Source organism: Crotalus tigris, unplaced genomic scaffold, assembly GCF_016545835.1.
Source record: "Crotalus tigris isolate CLP2741 ecotype Arizona unplaced genomic scaffold, ASM1654583v1 scf7180000018413.2111637, whole genome shotgun sequence".
Taxonomy (NCBI): Eukaryota; Metazoa; Chordata; class Lepidosauria; order Squamata; family Viperidae; genus Crotalus; species Crotalus tigris.
Genome location: NW_024096990.1, coordinates 330,854 through 351,628, shown reverse-complemented (window position 1 = coordinate 351,628; position 20,775 = coordinate 330,854). Strand labels below are relative to the sequence as shown.

The following is a 20,775-nucleotide window of genomic DNA, read 5'->3' as shown; positions in this document are numbered from 1 at the left end:
TATAAGCACGCCTTCTTGTTAACCTGTCTCCCCTAATTTGCAAGCCTCTCTCGGGGGTGACCGTGATGGTCTCCTCCTTCGCTGAAAGGCCACTTAAAAAAAAATGTCTTGCCCCCCAAAAGGGAGAAGGGGTGACAGAACAATGGCGCATGTTCCTCTTTTTCTCTGCTGAGGTAAAAGAGATAAAAAAAGAGAAAGAATTGGCAGGTCAGTTTAAACGGAGGAGAAATACAAGTTAAGAAATAGGTAGCAAGATGGATAGACTTGGATCACCCTTGAAGAAGGTCTACCTTGCTAAATGCCAATATTGGCGTGGTGGCGCAGTGGTTAGAATGCAGTATGACAGGCTAATTCTGCCTACTGCCAGCAGTTCGATTCTCACTGGTTTAAGGTTGAGTCGGTCTGCCATCGCTCCAAGGTCAGTAAAACGAGGACCCAGATTGTTGGGGGCAACGTGCTGACTCTGTAGAGAGGGCTGTAAAGCACTGTGAAGCAGTATGTAAGTCTAAGTGCTGTTGCTATCGCTATCGACATAATCAAACAACAATGGAAAAGTCTGGGATCGGGGGACCTATGCAGTGGTGGGATTCAGATACGGGAACAACCGGTTCTCTGTGTGGATGCCGCTTCCAGAAGTCCATTCTGGGCCTGGGCAACAAAAAAATTAGCTACCGGTTCTGCCAAAGTGGTGCAAACTGGCTGAATCCCACCACTGGACCTATGTGTCTATGTTTCGGGTATCGTCAAGTGTAGTTAGGCAACTTCAAACTTCCTGTGCTCGTCCTTTCTAAGATTCCTTAAATTGGATCTGGGTTGGATAAATGCAGATTACGTAAGTCCTGCTTACGACTTCTGATCTACTCTTTCACTCTAGAGCAGGGGTGTTAAATTCAATTCCATTGAGGGCCGCATCAGCATTGCGGTTGCCCTTGGGGGGATAGGGGTGTGCGGCCTACTGGGTGGGCGTGGATGGAGTGGGTGTGGCCTACTGGGTGGGCATGGCCAGCTCTACATCATTTGCACCAAGGATGCCTGTGGGGGCCTGGGCAGGAGTGGGACAGATCTGAGGGTCTCTGGCAGAAGTGGGGGGGGGACCAGGGCAGAGGCCATCAAGCCAGATAGGTGAAGTAGGCGAGGACCATTTGCTGGCCACTTCCAGGCAATGGTGCATTTCTTCATTCTTCACAAAGGGTGACACCTCCCCAGCATGCACCCAGGAGTAGGGCCGACGTGGCAGGGGCTGGTTCCTCGCTGTTTCCAGACGGCCTTGTGGAGCTAAGACTGAATGCATTTCAGTATAGATGGTCACCACAAAATTGTACATTGGTTCCCGGCTGGCCTGGGCCAGGGCCAAGGCAGCAGGGGCCGTTCCCTCACTGTTTCCAAGATGGCTTTGCGGGCCACATGAAACCACTTCATGAGCCACATCTGGCCCCCAGGCCTTGTGTTTGACAGAGCCTGGAAGGGTGACACAGTGTGGCTTCTTTTCACAAGGAAGGAAGATGCCTCTGTAGCAACCAAATATTATTGCTGGGTGTGCAAGAATGGTCACTAAACGGACTGCTATAAGTCAAGGATTACCTGTATGTCTGTCTAGGGGGGAACCTCAATTCTTCCAAGAGCAGAACTTCTCTGCTTGTAGGGCCTTCAAAATGAAAAGGCCCTTTCAGGAACCATAGAATGGAAACCCAAGACGGATGGCCCATTATTTAGCTAGCAGCTTAATTACCTAATTCCTTCATCCATTATGTATAATTCCTTCATCTATTCAAATGAAGAGTTACTTTGAATGGGTTACACTTCAATGAGGATTCAAATTTGAACACGGTAGGTAGGGATGTTCTCTGTCCTTTATTACCCCTGGTGCAGAGGGTGTTGTTACAATATGGAACCTGACATGCAGACCTCTGGGGTTTTTCCTTTTAAATCCTTTTAAATCTTCCCCTGCTCTTGTCTGTTACTGGTGTGTCCTTTGCCTGCTGATTTCTACCTGTCCTGCTAGCTGCTAAACTTCAAGAGTCAGGTGGTACAAAGTGACAACGGTGCTGTATGACTTTTTTCTCGTAAGCCTTGTGATTTTTAGGCAGTAGCTTTCTGCAAATTTGAAGCTACGGAGTTTTGCTTATGGCAGTGAGTGGTTTGCTTTTTTTGGTGTGTGTGTGTGTGTGTGTGTGCCAATTAATTGAAGCTGTGATCCATTGGCTATCAAAGCATGATGCATCATGGGTACCTTTTTATAGCGGGGGGGATTTCATCCTCTTTCAGCTTGGGGTGTTCCATTTGTAGGAATGTCGGTTTGTTTGTTAGAGGTGGGTGAGTCAAGATGAAATTAAATCCTGATCTTCTTTTACAGGTATCACAGTGAGGGTGTGGCTTTGATTATATACCTGTGGCCACCATCTTGGCCATTTTACCCCTATCCAAGCTGTTACCCTGGGCTGCATGCTGTTCTACCACGCCACTTTTTTATTTTTTATATCCTACCTTTATTATTTTGATCAACAACTGAAGGCAGCAAACATACTTAATACTCTTGCATCCTCCTATTTTCCCCACAATGACACTGTGAGGTAGATTGGGATGAGGGAGAGTGACAGGCCAAAGTCACCCAGCTGGCTTGCATGCCTAAGGTGGGACTAGAACTCACCGTCTCCCTGGTGATTGGCCCAAAGTCACCCAACCGGCTTTTATGCCTAAAGTGGGACTAGAACTCACCATCTCCCTGGTGATTGGCCCAAAGTCAGCCAGACAGCTTAAACGCTTAAGGTGGGATTAGAACTCGCCATCTCCTGGTGATTGGCCGAAAAGTCACCCAACCGGCTTTTATGCCTAAAGTGGGACTAGAACTCACTGTCTCCTGGTGGATTGGCCCAAAGTCACCCAGCCAACGTTCACCCCTAAGACAGGAATAGAACTCACTGTCTCCTGGTGATTGGCCCAAAGTCACACAACTGGCTTTTAGGCCTAAGGAGGGACTAGAACTCACCATCTCCTAGTTCATTGGTTCTCAACCTGTGGGTCGGGACCCCATTTGGGGTCGAACGACCATTTCACGGGGGTCACCAAACAACGCAGTCCGCCATTTTTCCCCCCCTTTTCCTTAGCTGTGCTACTCCCTTTTATTCTATTGGCTTTTGAAAGCCAATAGAATAGACTCTCTTGAATAGAGTCTAATTCTATTGGCTTTCCAAAGCCAATAGGAATTGTCCAGGCTGTCTCTGCCCTGCTGAGCCCGCCAAAAGTCCCATTCTGCAAACGGTGCTGCGCCAGTTGAGTAGTCCTCTACTTACGACCGGCTGAGTAGTCCTCGACTTATGACCGGTTGAGGGTCGCGGCATTAAAAAGGTTGAGAACCACTGTACCTAGTTTCTAAGCCAGCACCTTCACCACTCCACCAAACTGGCTCAGCTGAGTTTAGAACATTCAGCAGATTTGATTCCCGCCCTAGCCTCAAGCTAGATTTGCAGCCTTTCAGACTCCGTAGCTCCTTCTGCAGCAAGTTGTGGTTCTTAAATGAATGCGCGCGCGCACACACACACACACACACACACACACACACACACACACACACACGGTGTTTGATGACTCTATCCTCTCCTCCCCTTTGAGAAATTGTACAGGTGGAATGGCAGCCAGCAGAACAAAGAGTTACCTGCTTCCTTTTGGCCTTGTTGTTCCCTTCTTGGCTACTGTGGTGAGGTCAGTTTTTGGAAACAGACGGTTGGCTTTGAGGGATCTTGAGCAGCCTGCAACTTGAGAACTCACACAGGGCGGCTTGCCAAAGATTGAATCTTAGCTTCTGGGAAGACGTGGAAGTATTGGCTGGCCTGGCCGTTGGTAGTGGGAATCCTCCATGGATTTCAACGTGGAGTATTTCATTTCAGCAGCCCTGTATTAATTGGTGATTGGTCTCACGAAGGCAGCTCCAGATGGCCTGGTTTCCAGCCCAAATGCATTCCAGGGGTATCAGAACGGACGGTGGAATCCTCTTTATTGCGGTGATCTTCAGTGGCTGGGAACAGGCGAGGATCACTGAAGAGTGCAAAAGTTATCATCCAAGACTTGTCCCCTTTTCAGAGCCACAACAGCTTCTGGAGCAGGGTTTTTCAAGCTTAGCAGCTTGAAGATGTGTGGATTTCAACTCCCAGAATTCCCCAACCAGCCAAGCTGGTTAGTTAGTCTTGGGTTGTCATCCTAGACAAACACTAATTCTGATGCTGATCAAAGCCACATCTGCCCCAAAATTTTCTTTATACCAGTAACTGTTTTAGATCTTCCTAAATATAGGTCAGTGGTTCTCAACCTGTGGGTCGGGACCCCATTTGGGGTCGAACGACCATTTCACGGGGCTCGCCAAACAATGCAGTCCGCCATTTTTTTCCCCTTTTCCTTAGCTGTGCTACTCCCTTTTATTCTATTGGCTTTTGAAAGCCAATAGAATAGACCCTCTTGAATAGAGTCTAATTCTATTGGCTTTCAAAAGCCAATAGGAATTGTCCAGGCTGTCTCTGCCCTGCTGAGCCCGCCAAAAGTCCCGTTCTGCAAATGGTGCTGCACCAGTCGAGTAGTCCTCGACTCACAACCGGTTGGGGGGTCGCGGCATTAAAAAGGTTGAGAACCACTGATATAGGTGTTGGACCATAAGAAAGGCTGAGCGCCAAAGAACTGAGGCCTTTGAACTATGGTGCTGGAGAAGACTCCTGTGAGTCCCCTGGAAGGACTCACTGGAGAAGAGCCCGATGCTGAAAAAAAGATGGAGTGCAATAGAAGAAGGGGACGACAGAGAAGGAGGTGGCTGGATGGAGTCACTGAAGCAGTAGGCGTGAGCTTCAATGGACTCCAGAAGATGGTAGAGGACAGGAAGGCCTGGAGGGACGTTGTCCATGGGGTTGTGATGGGTCGGGCATGACTTCGCAACTAACAACAACAAATATAGGAGATGATGCCCTGATCTGGGCCTGCTGAAAGAAAACGTGCAAGGGGCAGTTCCACTGTCTTTTATTTATTTATTTTATTTTGCCTGAGGTTTATTCAATTACCTGTTGCAAAAGAAGCATGCTTTTTTTTCTATGGATGATGCCAGGACTCGTAACCGGCTTCCTTCAAAGCTGCAATAACAGTTTAACAACTGCGAGGAAGAGCTTTTATTGTGGAAGCATTAAATGTTTTTTTGCCTAATGATCGAAAATAGTAAAATCTTAGCGTTTTGACGGTTAAGAGAGCATTAAAAGAAAATAGACAGGCTGGCATTTGGGCAGGGGCTCTTGTCCCAGCGGAACCACTGGGGTTTATTTACAGTATATTGTGCAGCTTTTGGAGACAAATCCAGTAGCTTTCTTGACTGATAAGATGGAAGCTTTTATCCCAAGTGCATAACCAATCCTACACCTGAGATCAGTGGTGGCGAACCTATGGCACGCGTGCCAGAGGTGGCACTCAGAGCCCTCTCTGTGGGCACGCGTGCCATGCCCGGAGATGGCAACCATGCCTCTTCAACCAGCCTCCCGCTAACTCGCTGAGGTCCCATGTGGCCGGATGCATCCCAGCATGGCTGGTTTCCCTCCCTCCCTCCCGTCCCATCCCTCCTGGCCTCGCATGCTCTCCTTTTCCCGGGCATGACCCACTGCATCGCCTCCCCAGCTGTCGGCCGGCTGTCCAGCTCAAAGGCGGCTTCTGTGAACTGCTGGTGGTGGGCTGCGGAGCCCTAGAGTGCACCGGTTGAGGGGCCGGCAGGCTGTGGCTGCTGACGGACACTGTTGGCCCCCATGCGCTCGCTGGCCTCTGTGTGCGGGAGCCAATGGTGTCAGGCAGCAGCTATCCCGACCCCTGCCTCACCTTGCCCTGCGACAATAGCACCCCCGCCCTGCCTCGCCTCATCCCACAGGACGAGCCTCCTGCCCACTGCCCCACCTGCCAGAGCCCCCTGGATCTCCCCCAACCCTGCCTGGCTCCCACAGGCATCCCTCCCCACGAGCAACATCGAGGTGACCACGCCCACCTTGGCCACACCTACCCAGTCTGCCATGACCACCAGAGCCACGCCCACCCATGCCCACCTGGCACCCGGCGATAAATAAGTGGGTTTTGGGTTGCAGTTTGGGCACTCGGTCTCTAAAAGGTTCGCCATCACTGCCTAAGATCATAATTCTCCAAGTTGAAATCCAGGGTAATACTGTGTCCTGACCAGCTTATAAACAACTTTCCTTCAACATGTGATCATTCCTTTTGCAATGTTTATCCTTGCAAGAATGCTTAAAGAGTACAGTAGGCAACTAATCCTTTACATTGTTTAGAGTTTCTCATCAAAGCAAACAAGGTGCAAACAAAAAAAATCTTTTGTAAGATGAGCTTCTCTGCTAAGGTAAGTTGGGAATATTCTCAAACTGAACATTATCTCTTCTTTCCTAGAAGCTTAAAAGGTTTGCTGAGGTCCCTAAATCCAAACCTCTATGGTAGAGATCCTCATTCTTGGTCATTTTAAAGAGGTATGGACTTCAACTCCCAGAATTCCTCAGCCAGCAAACATACCTTACAATGGCCAAGGTTGGGAAATGTTGCTCTGTATGGGAATATACATGAAAACATCCCCAGCAGAAAACTGTCCAGTCACATCCAGCAAGGAGAATTCAGTAGTTCATTTAGATTTATATTATATATATTAAATTGAGACACTCCAGTTATTTTGAATCTCCCCTAATTCTAGCTATTGGGGTTTATTGAGGTGGCAAAATATCTAGAGAATTCTATTCTATTCCATTCCATTTATTTATTTATTTATTTATGAGACTTATATACCGCTTTAAGTGCAAGCATTCTCTGCCCCCAACAATCTGGCTCCTCATTTTACCTACCCCGGAAGGATGGAAGGCTGAGTCAACCTTGAGCCAGTGAGATTTGAACCGCTGACCTGCTGAACACAGTCAGCTAAAGTGGCCTGCAGTACTGCACTCTAACTGTTGCGCCACCCTATTCTATTCTATTCTATTCTATTCTATTCTATTCTATTCTATTCTATTCTATTCTATTCTATTCTATTCCATTCCATTCCATTATTCTCTATTCTATTCTATTCTATTCTATTCTATTCTATTCTATTCTATTCTATTCTATTCTATTCTATTCCATTCCATTATTCTATTCTATTCTATTCTATTCTATTCTATTCTATTCTATTCTATTCTATTATCATAAACTTAGAGGCTGCCTACCCCAATTTAAACAAACTGGGTTCATAAACTAAAATAACACAGGTTTGACTTAGCTATGGTTTGTTGAATTTGTTACAGTTGTCTGGAACTGCAAAATAGGCAATAATAACAATCGAGATTGAAAATGATTGAGTTTGCGTAACACTCTAGAGCAAAAGCTGTGTGCAAAAAGTAATATAATAAAACCCCCCAAAATACGCATTGTGGCTTAATGGGTAAATCGGGTTAGAGTGAAGCCCCCTTTTTGCACAGCAAGAATGTAAAACAAACAGCATTCAGAATAGTGTTCACATTTAAACCAACGTATTTAAGAAGAAATGAAAAACAATAAAACTGAGGCAATAGAGGGAAGTGGTTGTGGACTATTTTCATTGCTCTTTTTTTTTTTGCAGGGAAAGTGCTGATTTTTTAAAAAAGAAAAGTAATAGATATGGTCTGGCAATCCAACCCGTCGTGCACAACTTTTCTCTTAACACAATCTGGATGTGTCCCCAAAACAGGAGCCAGTAAGTATTTGACGAAATGGGAAAATCATTTTTCCTCATTGAAAAATGGGACCGGAGTGTATAACTTTTGCTTTCAAGAGTATAACTTTGCTTGATGGATTGTGAAGAGGTGGACACTCATGTGCCATTTCTACAGCCCCAATGTGTAAAAATAGAGCCCAGTCCATTGTCAATGCTTAGTTACCTGGCAGGGATGGGAGAGAGAATGAAATAAGCCATTAGCTTTGCATTTCGTCAAGGAAAAACTGGTATTTTTTTTTAAATTAAAAAACAAAAAGACACCTCATCAAGAATTACCCGTCTGGCAATCCTGAAAGACGGTACCCAGGGGCCTATCCTTCTATGCCCCGTGAAATACGCACTGCTTTCCAGTGCGTATTTTACCATTTTTAACACCCTTAATGTACTTTTAATTTACTGCTCATCTTTCTTGCGATCTGCAATCTCCAACAGAGCAGGAATATTAATTTTTAGTGACATACCGGCATGGTACATAATAACAATAAGAGCAACAATAAGAACAAACAATAGCCTTATTATTATTTTTTTTATATAAGAAGCCTGCTCTTTTTTTTTAAGGCTGATTTAGGGCCCGGACTCAGGCTGCATGGCTCATCACCCAGAACGATTTTTATTTTTATTTTATTTTTAAAGGAAAAAAGTTTGTTTGTTATTTTATTTATTTATTTATTTATTTATTTATTTATTTATTTATTTAAGATAATTTATATAAGCCGCCTCTCAGCGATTCTAGGCAGCTTACAGATAATAAAAACACAATGTGGCGGCGGGGGGGGGAGAGGAAATAAAAATCATTTTTTAAAAAAATCATTAAAAAATATAAAATAATAACCCCTTGCCCCCCCCCTTCCCAAAGTCCCCCTAATTGCCAGGCTGGGTGCCAATCCTCGGTGGAGTCCCCTCCCCCGCCGAAGGTGGGGGTGGGGAGAAGAAAGCCCACCTGCCTCCCCCCCCCCGCTCCCTTTAAAGCCCCTCCCTTCGGGCCCTCTGCCTCCTCCCTCCCTCCCCCCCGCCCTCCCCCCTCTCCCGCATGGGAGTTGTAAACAATTGCCTCCCCCTTCTTTCCGCAGGCCCCGCCCCCCGCCCCCGCCGGCCCGGCCCCCCGCTCGCATCTCATTAGCATAGATTAACGCCGGGGGAGCCGGAGTGCAGGTGCGGAGCCGGCGAGCCGGGAGCGCGAGGCGGCAGAAGGGAGCGCGGCAGGATGCGGTCGGCGCGGAGCTGCAGGCACTCGCCTTGGGCGGCCGCGGCGGGGATTTTGCTGCTGTGCCTGGCGGGCCGAGGTAAGAGCGGCGGCGGCGGCGGCGGACGGCCGGGCGAGCGAGCGAGCGAGCGGAGAGGCGGCTTGGCTTGTTCTCTCGCCCTCCCCTTCTGCCTCGCCTCCTCCCCGGGAGCCTTGCGCCGCTTCCCTTCCAACCTCGCCCGCTTGTCCTCTACGGCTAAGCGGGAAGCTTCAGAGGACGAACCGGGAGCGGGGTAGAGCCGAGCCGAGCAAGGCTTCTTCCCGCGCCCACTCTCCCCTGCCCGCCGGCTTGTCTCGTCTCTGCTGCCCTCCGGTCCGCTCCGACCCAGCCGGGCAGTGACCGCTGCTGGAGCCAGCGTGCCCTCCTCCCCTCCCTGTCCGAGCTTCTCGCGCTCTTCCCCCGGCCCCGCGCCCCCTTCTTTCTCGGGTGACCCTAACGCTCCCCGCGCCCGCTGCAGCCGCGCAAGGGCTGCGGGGCCGGAGGGGAGCGAACAATGACGGAGCGCCCACCCGCCCGCTTGGCCGGGCCGCGCTGCAGGGGCCGCGCTGCGCTGCGCTGCGCTCAGCTGCCGGCGGGGCTTTGTTAGACGGAGAGAGAGAGAGCGGGTCGTTGCGTGTGTGTGTGTGTGTGTGCGCGCGCGCGTGTCCCGTTCCCACTCCGTCCGGCCAGCCGTGGATGGCTTTTTGGGGGGGGGGGGTTTCTCTCGTCCGCCAGACGATGCCCGAGAGTGAAGAAGGGGGGTGGGAGCATTGGAAACCTCTCCCCCTCCCCCCCCCAGAGGTTGTTCCCTCCTTTCAACTCCTAAATTAGATTTCGGGGTGGGGGCTGCTTGCGCCTATTGCGGAGTGGAAGTGTGTGTGTGTGTGTGTGTGTGTGTGTGTTTGTGGGGGGGGATCCTCACAATTTCCGAAGCCCCCTTTTCCCCTTGTCGAACCGTTTCTGGGTTCAACTCGGATGCTGCTCCTGCTGATGCCTGTTTTGGGGAAAGGGCTGGTGGTCGCTTCCTTTTGTTCGCGAGTGCCACGTCTAATTGTTCGGCTCGGGCTGGTGTTTTTTTTTTTTTTTTGTGTGTGTGTGTGTTTTGCATCCGGCTCGCTCAAATGGATCGCGGTGCTAAAAAAAAGGCAGCTAAATAGCTACATCATCTCTCTTCCCTCTCGCCCCCCCCCAACGCCCCCCCTTCCTTTATTTTTCCTTTTGCCCTCTTTCTTCTCTCGCAGTTTTGCTGTGGAAGGAAAAGCATGTGCGAAGGGGGGCCAGCCTCAATCCCCGTCCACTTCTAAGTCCATCATCCTTTGTCACATTTTCCCATCCTTCCTCCCCCCCCACACACTCCCGTCTCCCCTGCAAGCCCATGAGGCCCTTGCGTGGGCTCGCTGAAGCCCCCTCTCCCCACCGACCTTCCTTGAACGTTGCTCTGATCAGTGGGGAGAATTTGTACAAGTAAAAATGGCGTTTCCAAATCACACAACTCCCCCCCCCTCCCCATCCTGGGTATCAATTCCCATCTGATGCAGCAAGCACAGGGAAGGAGGGGAGGGGGTGGGGGGTTGAACAGGAAGAGAACAAAGCTCTGGGAAAGTAAAATTTGCGGGAGCAGCCTGGTCTGAATTGAAGTACAAGGACGTGTGTCCCTTTGATTCCAGTTTGAAGGGTTCCCGTTTTTTTAAATGTTTAGGCTTAATGGCCTCCCTTTGATTCCAGTTTGAGGGTTTCCCGTTTTAAATGTTTAGGTTTAATGTCCAGGGTCCCACTGCCAGCTGAGCCTGGAAAAGGCCTGTCATCCCCTTCCACCTTGCGGTGGGTGGGATTCACAGAAAAGGTCAGAACCCCCAGCTTTGCAGAAGAAGGCTGAACTTCACTTGTTAAGTGGCTGACCTCTCCATCCATCAATAGATCCGCTTCACTTTGGGAGAGGTCAGCTTTTATTCAGGCAGAAGTTCTAATGCAGCCTTGGAGTCTGGGGGGGGGGGTCCTGTCAGGTGTGTGCGCACTCGTGCCTTCTGCCCTCCCCCCCCGTTTCGCTGTGATCTTTCCTTGCAAAGCTGTCCACCTCTCTGTCCTTCACTGCTCAAGGATGCAATTATAAGGCAGGCCAGCAAATGGCGAGAAATTGCGTGTGGCAGGAGGCAAATGGGGCTTGAAGTGCGTGTGGGTGACCTTTACATGCTCTCCTTCCGAGCTTCTATCAACTGGTTAGGTGGTTTTTCAGCTTGGGTAATTGGTTTATTTCATCACCATATTAAAATGGGCAGAGACAGTGAAAGAGTGCATGCACAGGGCATCTCTCGGCTATTCTGGGTTTGCTCTTCAGCTGGAATGACCAAGGAGTATAAATATATATGTGTATGTATGTATGTATGTATGTGTATGTGTGTGTTTGTGTGCGTGTGTCCAACTTTTCTTAATAGTTTTGTGGATGTGTCTGAGTTTTGGTATTTTGCAAAACTGTTCGGGCATCGTTTCCTAGTATGGCTCTGAGCTTTACGATGAAATACATGTTTAGGAAAATGAACTTAAAAACTATGAAATGTTTTTATTAAAGATACATGTACATTTTATTAGTTTGGGGATAAGCCTCTTCAAGTATATTAAATCCCTGGGAGACTTGCCCTATGGACTGCATAGGACACGCTTTTTTGGTGGAAAACATCCAAAATTGCTGACTGAGTGAGAAAAGCCATCGGTTTTTTTTTTTTTTTTTTCCTGAATGTAGCCTTTCCGGGACAGAGCAGCCTTGCAGAGGTCCAGTTCAATTTCAGCCAAAATGTTCAGTTCTGCTTATCGTCAGGGCAGACCTAAAAGCCTGATTATTTATTTATTTATTCTACGCTAGTGCTTCAGGCCTCACGTTGCTTTTTCGTTTGGGCTGGAAAAGCAGCAGGGAAAAAAAAGTGTGAACGCTGTACATGGGCGAGTCGCTCAAAATAAAACTGTTGGATGTTCCCTCTGTGTCTCCCCATCGATTGGTTTTTTAAAAAAATAGGGACAGAAGCTTTTCTTGCCAACTGCAAGAGAGAGAGAGAGAGAGAGAGAGAGAGAGGGAGAGAGAGGGAGAGAGAGGGAGGGGAAGAGAAAGAGAGAGGGGGAAGAGAGAGAAAGAAGAGAGAGTGACAGAGAGAGAGGGGAAGAGAGAGGGGGAAGAGAAAGAGGAAGAGAGAGAGGGAGAGAGAGAGGGAGGGAGGGAAAGTGAGAGAGAGGAAGAGGGGAAGAGAGAGAGGGGAAGAGAGAAGAGAGAGAGGGGGAGAAAGAGAGGAAGAGAGAGGGAGTAAAAGAGAGAGGGAGAAAGAGGGAGGGAGGGAAAGTGAGAGAGAGGAAGAGGGGAAGAGAGAAGAAGAGAGGAAGAGAGAGAGAGAGGGGAAGAGAGAGAGAGGAAGAGAGGGGGGAGAGAGAGCGAGAAGGAGAGAGGGAGAGAGAGAGAGAGAGAGAGAGAGAGAGAGAGAGAGAGGCAGAGAGAGAGGCAGAGAGAGAGAGGGGGGGGAAGAGAGAGAGAGACCCACAAGTTTGGAAGCAGAGAAGAAGGACATTTGAAAGGCAGAAGCTGCTAAATGAAAGGGTTTGCTCAGCTGAGATGGGAGATATGGTCAGTGTTAGATGGGGGGGGCGCATGAGGGAGTGATGCTCAGCCAGCGGGGGAAGCGATAGGCGAGAGCACCTGTGATAGGGGTGGAGAGGAGGGGTGAGAATCTGGTTGCAAAGAAAAGGGAACTGGTCTTGACTTTAATTTTGTGACTTTGCAACGGACTCTCTTCTGTTTCTTATCAGAGGCAGCAGGTCCCTGCACTGGGTAATTGCATTCTGCTTTAATCAATAGCTGGACTAAATCTACTTTCTAGGTCAGAGAGGGGAGGGTGTGTTTCTGTCCGTCCTCCTTCTCCACCACTCCTTCCCTTCCCTTCCCTACTTTACTCATCATTCCGGCCCGCAGAACTGGAATGAGGGTGTGGGTGCCCGGGATCAAAGGAATGGCAGGAAAGTGTCTCCAAATCAGCCTTTTGATGGGTGGCAATGCTAATTGGAGACTCTTGCAGTTCTAGATTAGACTTTGGAAGGAAACCTCTAGAGTCCTTGCGTTTGTACAAGGTCTTGGGGCTCGTTGGATGCTTTTAAACATACACAATACTCCCTCTTTTCATTTTCCCTGCAACGACAACCCTGTGAGGTGGGTTAGGGTGAGACAGAGGGGCTGGCCCAGAGTCCCCCAGCTGACTTTTCGACTAAGGCGGGACTAGATCTCACTGTCTCCTGGTGATTGGCCCAAAGTCATCTAGCCATCTACCCTGCTGAAGGTAGGACTAGAACTCACAGTCTCCTCCTGATTGGCCCGAAATCCTCCTGCTGGCTTTCATGCCTAAGGCAGGTCTTTGTTGTTAGTTGCGAAGTCATGTCCGACCCACGGCGACCCCATGGACAACGTTCCTCCAGGCCTTCCTGTCCTCTACCATCTTCTGGAGTCCATTGAAGCTCATGCCTACTGCTTCAGTGACTCCATCCAGCCACCTCCTTCTCCGTCATCCCCTTCTTCTCTTGCCCTTAATCTTTCCCAGCATTAGGCTCTTCTCCTTCTCATTAGGTGGCCAAAGTACTTGAGTTTCAACTTCAGGATCTGGCCTTCCAAAGAGCAGTCGGGGTTGATCTCCTCCAGGACCGACCGGTTTGATCGCCTTGCAGTCCAGGTGACTCACAGGAGTCTTCTCCAGCACCATAGTTCAAAGGCCTCAATTCTTTGGCGCTCAGCCTTTCTTATGGTCCAGCTTTCACAGCCATACATTGCAACTGGGAAAACCATGGCCTTGACTATACGCACTTTTGTTGGCAGGGTGATGTCTCTCCTTTTTAGTATGCTGTCTAGGTTTGCCATAGTTTTCCTCCCCAGGAGCAAGCATCTTTTAATTTCTTGGCTGCAGTCCCCATCTGTGGTGATCTTGGAGCCCACCATCTCCTGGTTTTTAGCCTGGAGTCTTAACCGTTGATCAAACTGGCTCTAAAATGTTGCACCCTTAGACATCGAAACCATTTTCTCTCTAGAAAAAAAGAGGCATATGAGTTTGCTTGTCAGAATAAGACATCCTGCACTTGCTTAAAAGCGCTGTGTTTGGCATTTCCATTTCTGTTTTCAAAGCAAGTGACTAAGTCTGCTGGGCTTCTTTTTCCCCCTTTCTCTCTTTCTTTCCCAGGGACAATCTCTTAATGCTGAAAATAAAAGTTATCTGGCAACCAGGCTCGTCAGCTGAATATTTTCAGAATAAGAGGCTTTTCTAGCAAAGCAAGGTTTGAAATAAGACAGCTGTTATTTTTTTTTTTTTTAAGCATAGCCTTGAGAAGAGAAAAGAAACAAAGGAGAGCATCTCCTATGTTCTATCTATATAGATTTATGAGCTTCTGGTGCAAGGGGCAGTAACTCTGAAATAAAGGACCTTGGGTAGCAGCTGAAGCTTCTTAAAATGAGCAGTGATCCGCATTTTGAAAACTTTCATTCCCCTGCCTTGGAGCACTGAAACTCTGAAAAGAGGGCTGGGATTAAGAAATACCTGTGAAATTGAGAACTTCGGAGCATTGTGTAGGATTTGCCATTTGGCTACTGTTGAAAAGGAAGACTTGGTTCCTCTTTTCGTTCCCCAGTAATTGCTCATTAATATGCGCATTAGAACACCCAGCCGGTGCATGGGACCCCCCACTGTGGGAGCACACTCCCAGGTCTGTATCCAAAGAGAACACACTCTCTCTGTGTGTGTGTCTGTGTGTGTGTAAGAGAAAAACAGCCCTCCTGCAAAAAAAAGGGGGGAGAGTCCAAAGACAGCAACTGAGCCCTTTTATGCAAATATGCTTACAAAACACTTCCTCTGTTTGATGCCAGAATTAATTGTCGCAAGAGCTTTTTTGCCTCTTTTTTTTTTAAAAAATGCATAAAATAAGTGACTAGAATGCAGCAAGTGTTTTTCTCTCTCTCCCCTCCCCTTCATCCTGCTTGCCCTTGCTCTTTTTGGTAATTGCAAGGGTGGAATATTTGGTGGAAGAGAAACAGATTTTCCACTAGGCTAACTTTTGTTAGAGCTCAGCTCTAGTGCTAGCTGGGAACGTGTCAGAGTGTAGAAAGAAACCCTGAAGAATGTGCCATCTGCCTTTTCCTCCCTCCGTATTGCCTTTATTATATTGATAATAAGAAATCTGATTGAAGAATTGACGACTTTGAACTGTAGTCCTGGCGTAAATTACTGCATGTGCCACGGACAGCCAGAGTAACTAACAGAGAGGTGTTAAATGGTATAAAAGAGGACACATGATAGCAGTGTTCCAATAGTTGAGGGGCTGCCACAAAGAGGAGGGGGGTCAACTTTTTCTCCAAAGCACCTGAAGGCAGGACAAAAAACAATGGCTGGCAAATTAACAAGGAAAGAAGCAACCCAGCACTAAGGAGAAATTTCCTAACAGTGGGAACAATTAACTAGTGGGGACGGCTTTGCCTCCAGAAGTCATGGGTGCTCCATCTCTGGAGGCTTTTAAGATGAGATTGGACAACCATTTGTCTGCAGTGGTGTTGGGTCTTGAGCAGGGGGTTAGACTAGAAGACCTCCAAGGTGCCTCCCTTCTCTGTTGTTTTCTGTTCTACATCACTGGAAGCTAAAATCATCTGATTTATGTGGGCCATGTCATGCATGCAAATGTGTTGGAGAAGGCAATGATGCTAGGAACAAGAAGAAAGGGCAAGCACAAAACACGCTGGCTGGATAACACCAAATCTGATGCAAGGTTGAACATACAATTGAAAGAAGCTGTCATTGACAGGGTAGCATATATAGACTCTTGCCTATAAAGTCATTAAGAGTTGGACACGATGAAATGGTTAAAAACAACAAACAATAAAACTATGTCAGAGGGAGGGGAATGCAGATTGGGCTTGCAGATCCCTTTCCTCTTTTAAGCAGGTGAAAAGATATCTTTCCTCTTTTAAGCAGGTGAAAGTTTGTTTGTTTGTTTTTTTTTTAAAAAAATAGAGAAATGAAGAGAAAAACAGAGAACGTGTAGAACAGCCAGAATCAAAGTTCCCTAAACTTTTGCTTGTTGCAGAATCCCAGGGAAGACAGAGGAGTTTTCACCACGCTCCTTCTATGCCTTGAAAAGCTTGATCCGATCGTTTTTTTAATTCTTCTTCTTTTAATGTGATCTCTACAACTTGTCCTCTTGATAAATTGCATCTTGAACAGTGTGGACTGCTGAGTCCTCTGAATTAAGTGGTGGTTGTATACGGTGTGTGTGGAATCTTGTCAGGCCACAGCTAAATGCAATGAAATGCTCACGCAACTTGAACGTGTGAAGGAGTGTTTTGGGGTTATTGGGGCAATTTCTTTTATGATGTCCTAACCAGTGGCCCAAGAGACTGTTTCTCAAGCTGGACAATTTTAAGTCATCAGGGCTTCAGCGCCTGGCTGGGGAATCCTGGGAGTTGAAGTCCAGACTTCTTAAATGGCAAAGATTGAGAAACACCGACTTAGGATTTTGCTACCCCTCTGAAACATACAAAGACCACTTGCCTTGGAAAGCAGAAAACGAACAGAAGAGTGACGTTTTCTTCCCATTTTGGGGGCAGGGGAAAGAAAAAAAGCACACTGCCAGTTGCAGATGGCAAATTCAAAAGAGCGATCTGCAATTTGGCAATCACGGAGGATTTTAGCTTCAAATGGCAATTTCTTTATGCGTGTGTTCTTGTTCCTTGATTGGTTTTTGTGTGTATCTATATGTGTGCTAGGAGGGGTTGATTTGCACTGTGCAAGGCTCTGAGCAAAAAGCAATTTGCGGGCACCCTGCTAAGTCACAGGGGTGGGGGATGGGGGGAAGATAGCCATTTTGTTATGGGGCAACTACCTTTGTTTTGACGCTTGCTCCTGGGGAGGAAAGCTATGGCAAATCTAGATGGCATACTAAAAAGCAGAGACATCACCCTCCCAGCAAAAGTGCGTATAGTCAAGGCCATGGTTTTCCCAGTTGCAATGTATGGCTGCGAAAGTTGGACCATAAGAAAGGCTGAGTGCCAAAGAATGGAGGCCTTTGAACTATGGTGCTGGAGAAGACTCCTGAGAGTCCCCTGGACTGCAAGGCGATCAAACCGGTCAGTCTTAGAAGAGATCAACCCTGACTGCTCTTTAGAAGGCCAGATCCTGAAGTTGAAACTCAAGTACTTTGGCCACCTAATGAGAAGGAAGGACTCACTGGAGAAGAGCCTGATGCTGGGAAAGATTGAGGGCAACAGAAGAATGGGACAACAGAGAAGGAGGTGGCTGGATGGAGTCACTGAAGCAGTAGGCGTGAGCTTAAATGGACTCCAGAAGATGGCAGAGGACAGGAAGGCCTGGAGGAACGTTGTCCATGGGGTCACGATGGGTCGGACACGACTTCGCAACTAACAACAACAAGCTTTGTTTTGGAGAAAGGGAGGATGGGAACTTGATTCTAAAATGGGAGATGAAAACTGGAAATCTCCAGGCCAGGCTGGGCCCATACATTAGCTTTGCAGGTAGTCCTCAGCTTACAACCACGGGGATCAGAATTTTCATTGCTAAACAAGGCGGTTGCTAAGGGAGTCACCCTAATTGTACAACCTGTTTGTCCTGGTTGTTAAGTGGGTCGTGCGGTTCTTAAGCAAGTCCAGTTCCCCCATTGGCTTTGCTTCGCTGAAGCTGGCTGGGAAGATTGCAAATGGTGATCACATGACTCCAGGATGCTGCAACCGTTATAAATACAAGCCAGTTGCCAAGCAGCCAAATTTTGATCACGTGACCATGGGGATGCTGCAATAGTTGTAAGTATGAGAACTGGGTATAAGTCATTTTTTCCAGGGCCATTGTGACTTTGAACGGCCGCTAAATGAATAGTTGCAAATTGAGGACTACCTGTACAACACATAGGTATCTTTCATGAATCTGCTCAAATCTTGCTTAAGTTAGGAGGGGTGGAAGATAACTGCTGTTTGCTGGGGCAGCTACCTGTGTTTTCCCCAGAATAAGACCTAACCGGAATATAAGCCCTAGCGCAGTGATGGCGAACCTTTTAGAGACTGAGTGCCCCAAAACTGCCCCCTCATCCCTGTCCCCGCTCTGCCCTGCCCACTGGGCCACCCACCACCTCCACGGCCTGCCATAGATCACCCAGGCCACCCAGCAGCACCATGGTGTCCACGCCCTTCGCCCATGCCCCACAGCATCATCTGCACACGACGGGGTGCAAGGGCAGAGTCTTGTCCCCGCTGCCCGGCTACCATGTCCTTGGCTGCGCTGCTTCGCATGGGCTGCACCTAGGGGCGACTCTCCTCTGGGGAGGCTACTGGTGAGGAGGGGGGCCGTGGGAGGAGCCAGGCCTGGGGAGATGGTGCATGTGCCCAGAGAGAGGGCTCCGAGTGCCCCCTCTGGCACCTGTGCCATAGCTTCGCCATCACTGCCCTAGCGTGATTTTTCAGGATGCTTGAAATATCAGCCCCACCCCAAAAATAAGCCCGGTTAAGACTATCAGCCAGATGGATGCATTTAGTACCGTATTTCCCCAAATATGTGCGTCTTTTGGAGCAAAAATTAATATAAGACCCTGTCTTATTTTCAGGGAAACACGGTAGTTCTGTTTTCGGATGAAAAAAAGGGATCTTGCAATACGAATCCAGACTCCCAAGTCTTGTCTTTGAAGGAGGCGGCTTCTGATCATAACCCCAGTCCTGCAGTGGAGTTGTGCACTTCAGTCCCTTTCTTCCAAACCGAGGCCCAAATTGTTTCGGGTGGCAATTAGACATCTGGAGCGTCTGCATCTGCTGGAAACTTGCATAAAGTGGAGCTGAAGCTGCTCTTTGGAAAAGACTTTTGATCAGGATTGCTCTCCATTCAGCTGCAGACTGGGAGAAAAAACATCTGGGTGCACGAAGAGATTTGCAGGGGGGCGGTGTATGCAGAGGTAGTCATTTGTTTAGTGACTGTTCAAAGTGACAACGGCAATTTAAAAAGTGACATTACCATGAATAGAATAGAATAGAATAGAATAGAATAGAATAGAGCTGGAAGGGACCTTGGAGGTCTTCTAGTCCAGCCCCCTGCTCAAGCAGCAGAACCTATACAAGGGGTAGGCAACCTTGGCTCTTTTATGACTGGTGGACTTCAACTCCCAGAATTCCTGAGCCAGCATGGCTCAGTTTGGAAACCTCTCCCTTTCCCCTCAGCATGGCTTGCTCAGGAATTCTGGGAGTTGAAGTCCACGAGTCATAAAAGAGCCAAGGTTGCCTACCCCTGACCTATACCATCTCAGACAAGTGACTTCTAGTCTCTTCTTGAAAATCTCCAGTGATGGAGCACCCACGATTTCTGGAGGCAAGCTGTTCCACTGGTTATTTGTCCTCACTGTTAGGAAGTTTCTCCTTAATTCCAGGTTGCTTTTGTCTTTGGTCAGTTTCCAACCATTGTTTCTTGCCCTGCCCTCTGGTGCTTTAGTGAATAACTGACCCCCTCTTCTTTGTGGCAGCCCCTCAAATACTGGAACACACTGCTATCAGGTCTCCCCTGTTTCTTCTTTTGTTTAGACTAGCCAAACCGAAGTCCTGCAGCCGTTCTTCGTATGTTTTCGTCTCCAGGCCTTCGATCATCTTAGTTGCTCTTCTCTCAACTCTCTCCAAGGTGTCAACATTTTTTTTTAATATGGTGACTAAAATTGGTTGCAGTATTCCAGGTGTGGTCTTACTAGGGTTTCATAAAGCGGTACTAATACTTCGGGTGATCTTTTTTTTTTAAAAAAAAATATTTTATTAGATTTTATATGAATAAGGAAAGAATAGGGAAAGTGCAGGTATGGGGAGGGAAGGGCATGGGGAATTTGGAATGGAAAGAAGGTAGGTACAGCAGTGGGGTAATCCCCAACAATAATCTCATACTTTAACAAACAAGCTACCATCCGGATCAAAATAGTAAATAAACATAATTTATATCTTACTTAGCCATTTTAAAATAAGATTAACTATAACCATATTACTCAAGATTGATAAACAGATAAAATTCCTCTATATCAGTGGTTCTCAACCTTTTTAATGCCGTGACCCCCAACCGGTCGTCAGTCGAGGACTACTCAACCGGTCATAAGTCGAGGACTACTCAACTGGTGCAGCACCGTTTGCAGAATGGGACTTTTGGCGGGCTCAGCAGGGCAGAGACAGCCTGGACAATTCCTATGGGCTTTTGAAAGCCAATAGAATTAGACTCTATTCAAGAGAGTCTATTCTATTGGCTTTCAAAAGCCAATAGAATAAAAGGGAGTAGCACAGCTAAGGAAAAGGGGAAAAAAATGGCGGACTGCGTTGTTTGGCGACCCCCGTGAAATGGTCGTTCGACCTCAAATGGGGTCCCGACCCACAGGTTGAGAACCACTATATAGATAAACATAATTAATAAAATCTCAACTAATCATAATTGTCAACATTAGCAATTAAGAATCACTAAAAATAGAGATGTTTATTAACCTAAGAACAGAAACTTACTTAAATGGGTGATCTTGATTCTATGTCCCTCCCAGAATTGTATTAACATTTGTATTACTTTTTCACGTTTACGATTGTTGCAGCACCCCCACGGTTACGTGATCAAAATGTGGATGCCTGGCAATTGGTTCATATTTAAATCCAGTGGCAAATACCCCAAGAATCACGTGATTCCCTTTTGCGATCTTCTGATAAGCGAAGTCAACGGGGAAGGCAGATTCACTTAACAACCGTATTACTAACTGTAGTGGTTCACTTAACAAGTGTGACAAGAAAAGAAGGGGGCAAAATTCACT

At 47.6% G+C, this 20,775-nt stretch overlaps 1 protein-coding gene across 1 annotated transcript in view; it reads left to right on the top strand.

Annotated features, from left to right (window-relative positions):
- The first annotated feature begins 8,872 nt into the window (after positions 1-8,872).
- CADM4 (cell adhesion molecule 4) overlaps positions 8,873-20,775 on the top strand; it is a 174,904-nt gene continuing 163,001 nt past the window's right edge. The window contains exon 1 of the mRNA XM_039352118.1: positions 8,873-9,018. Coding sequence (XP_039208052.1) covers positions 8,940-9,018 — 79 coding nt within the window. The 5' untranslated portion in view covers positions 8,873-8,939. The remainder of the gene's footprint in view (positions 9,019-20,775) is intronic.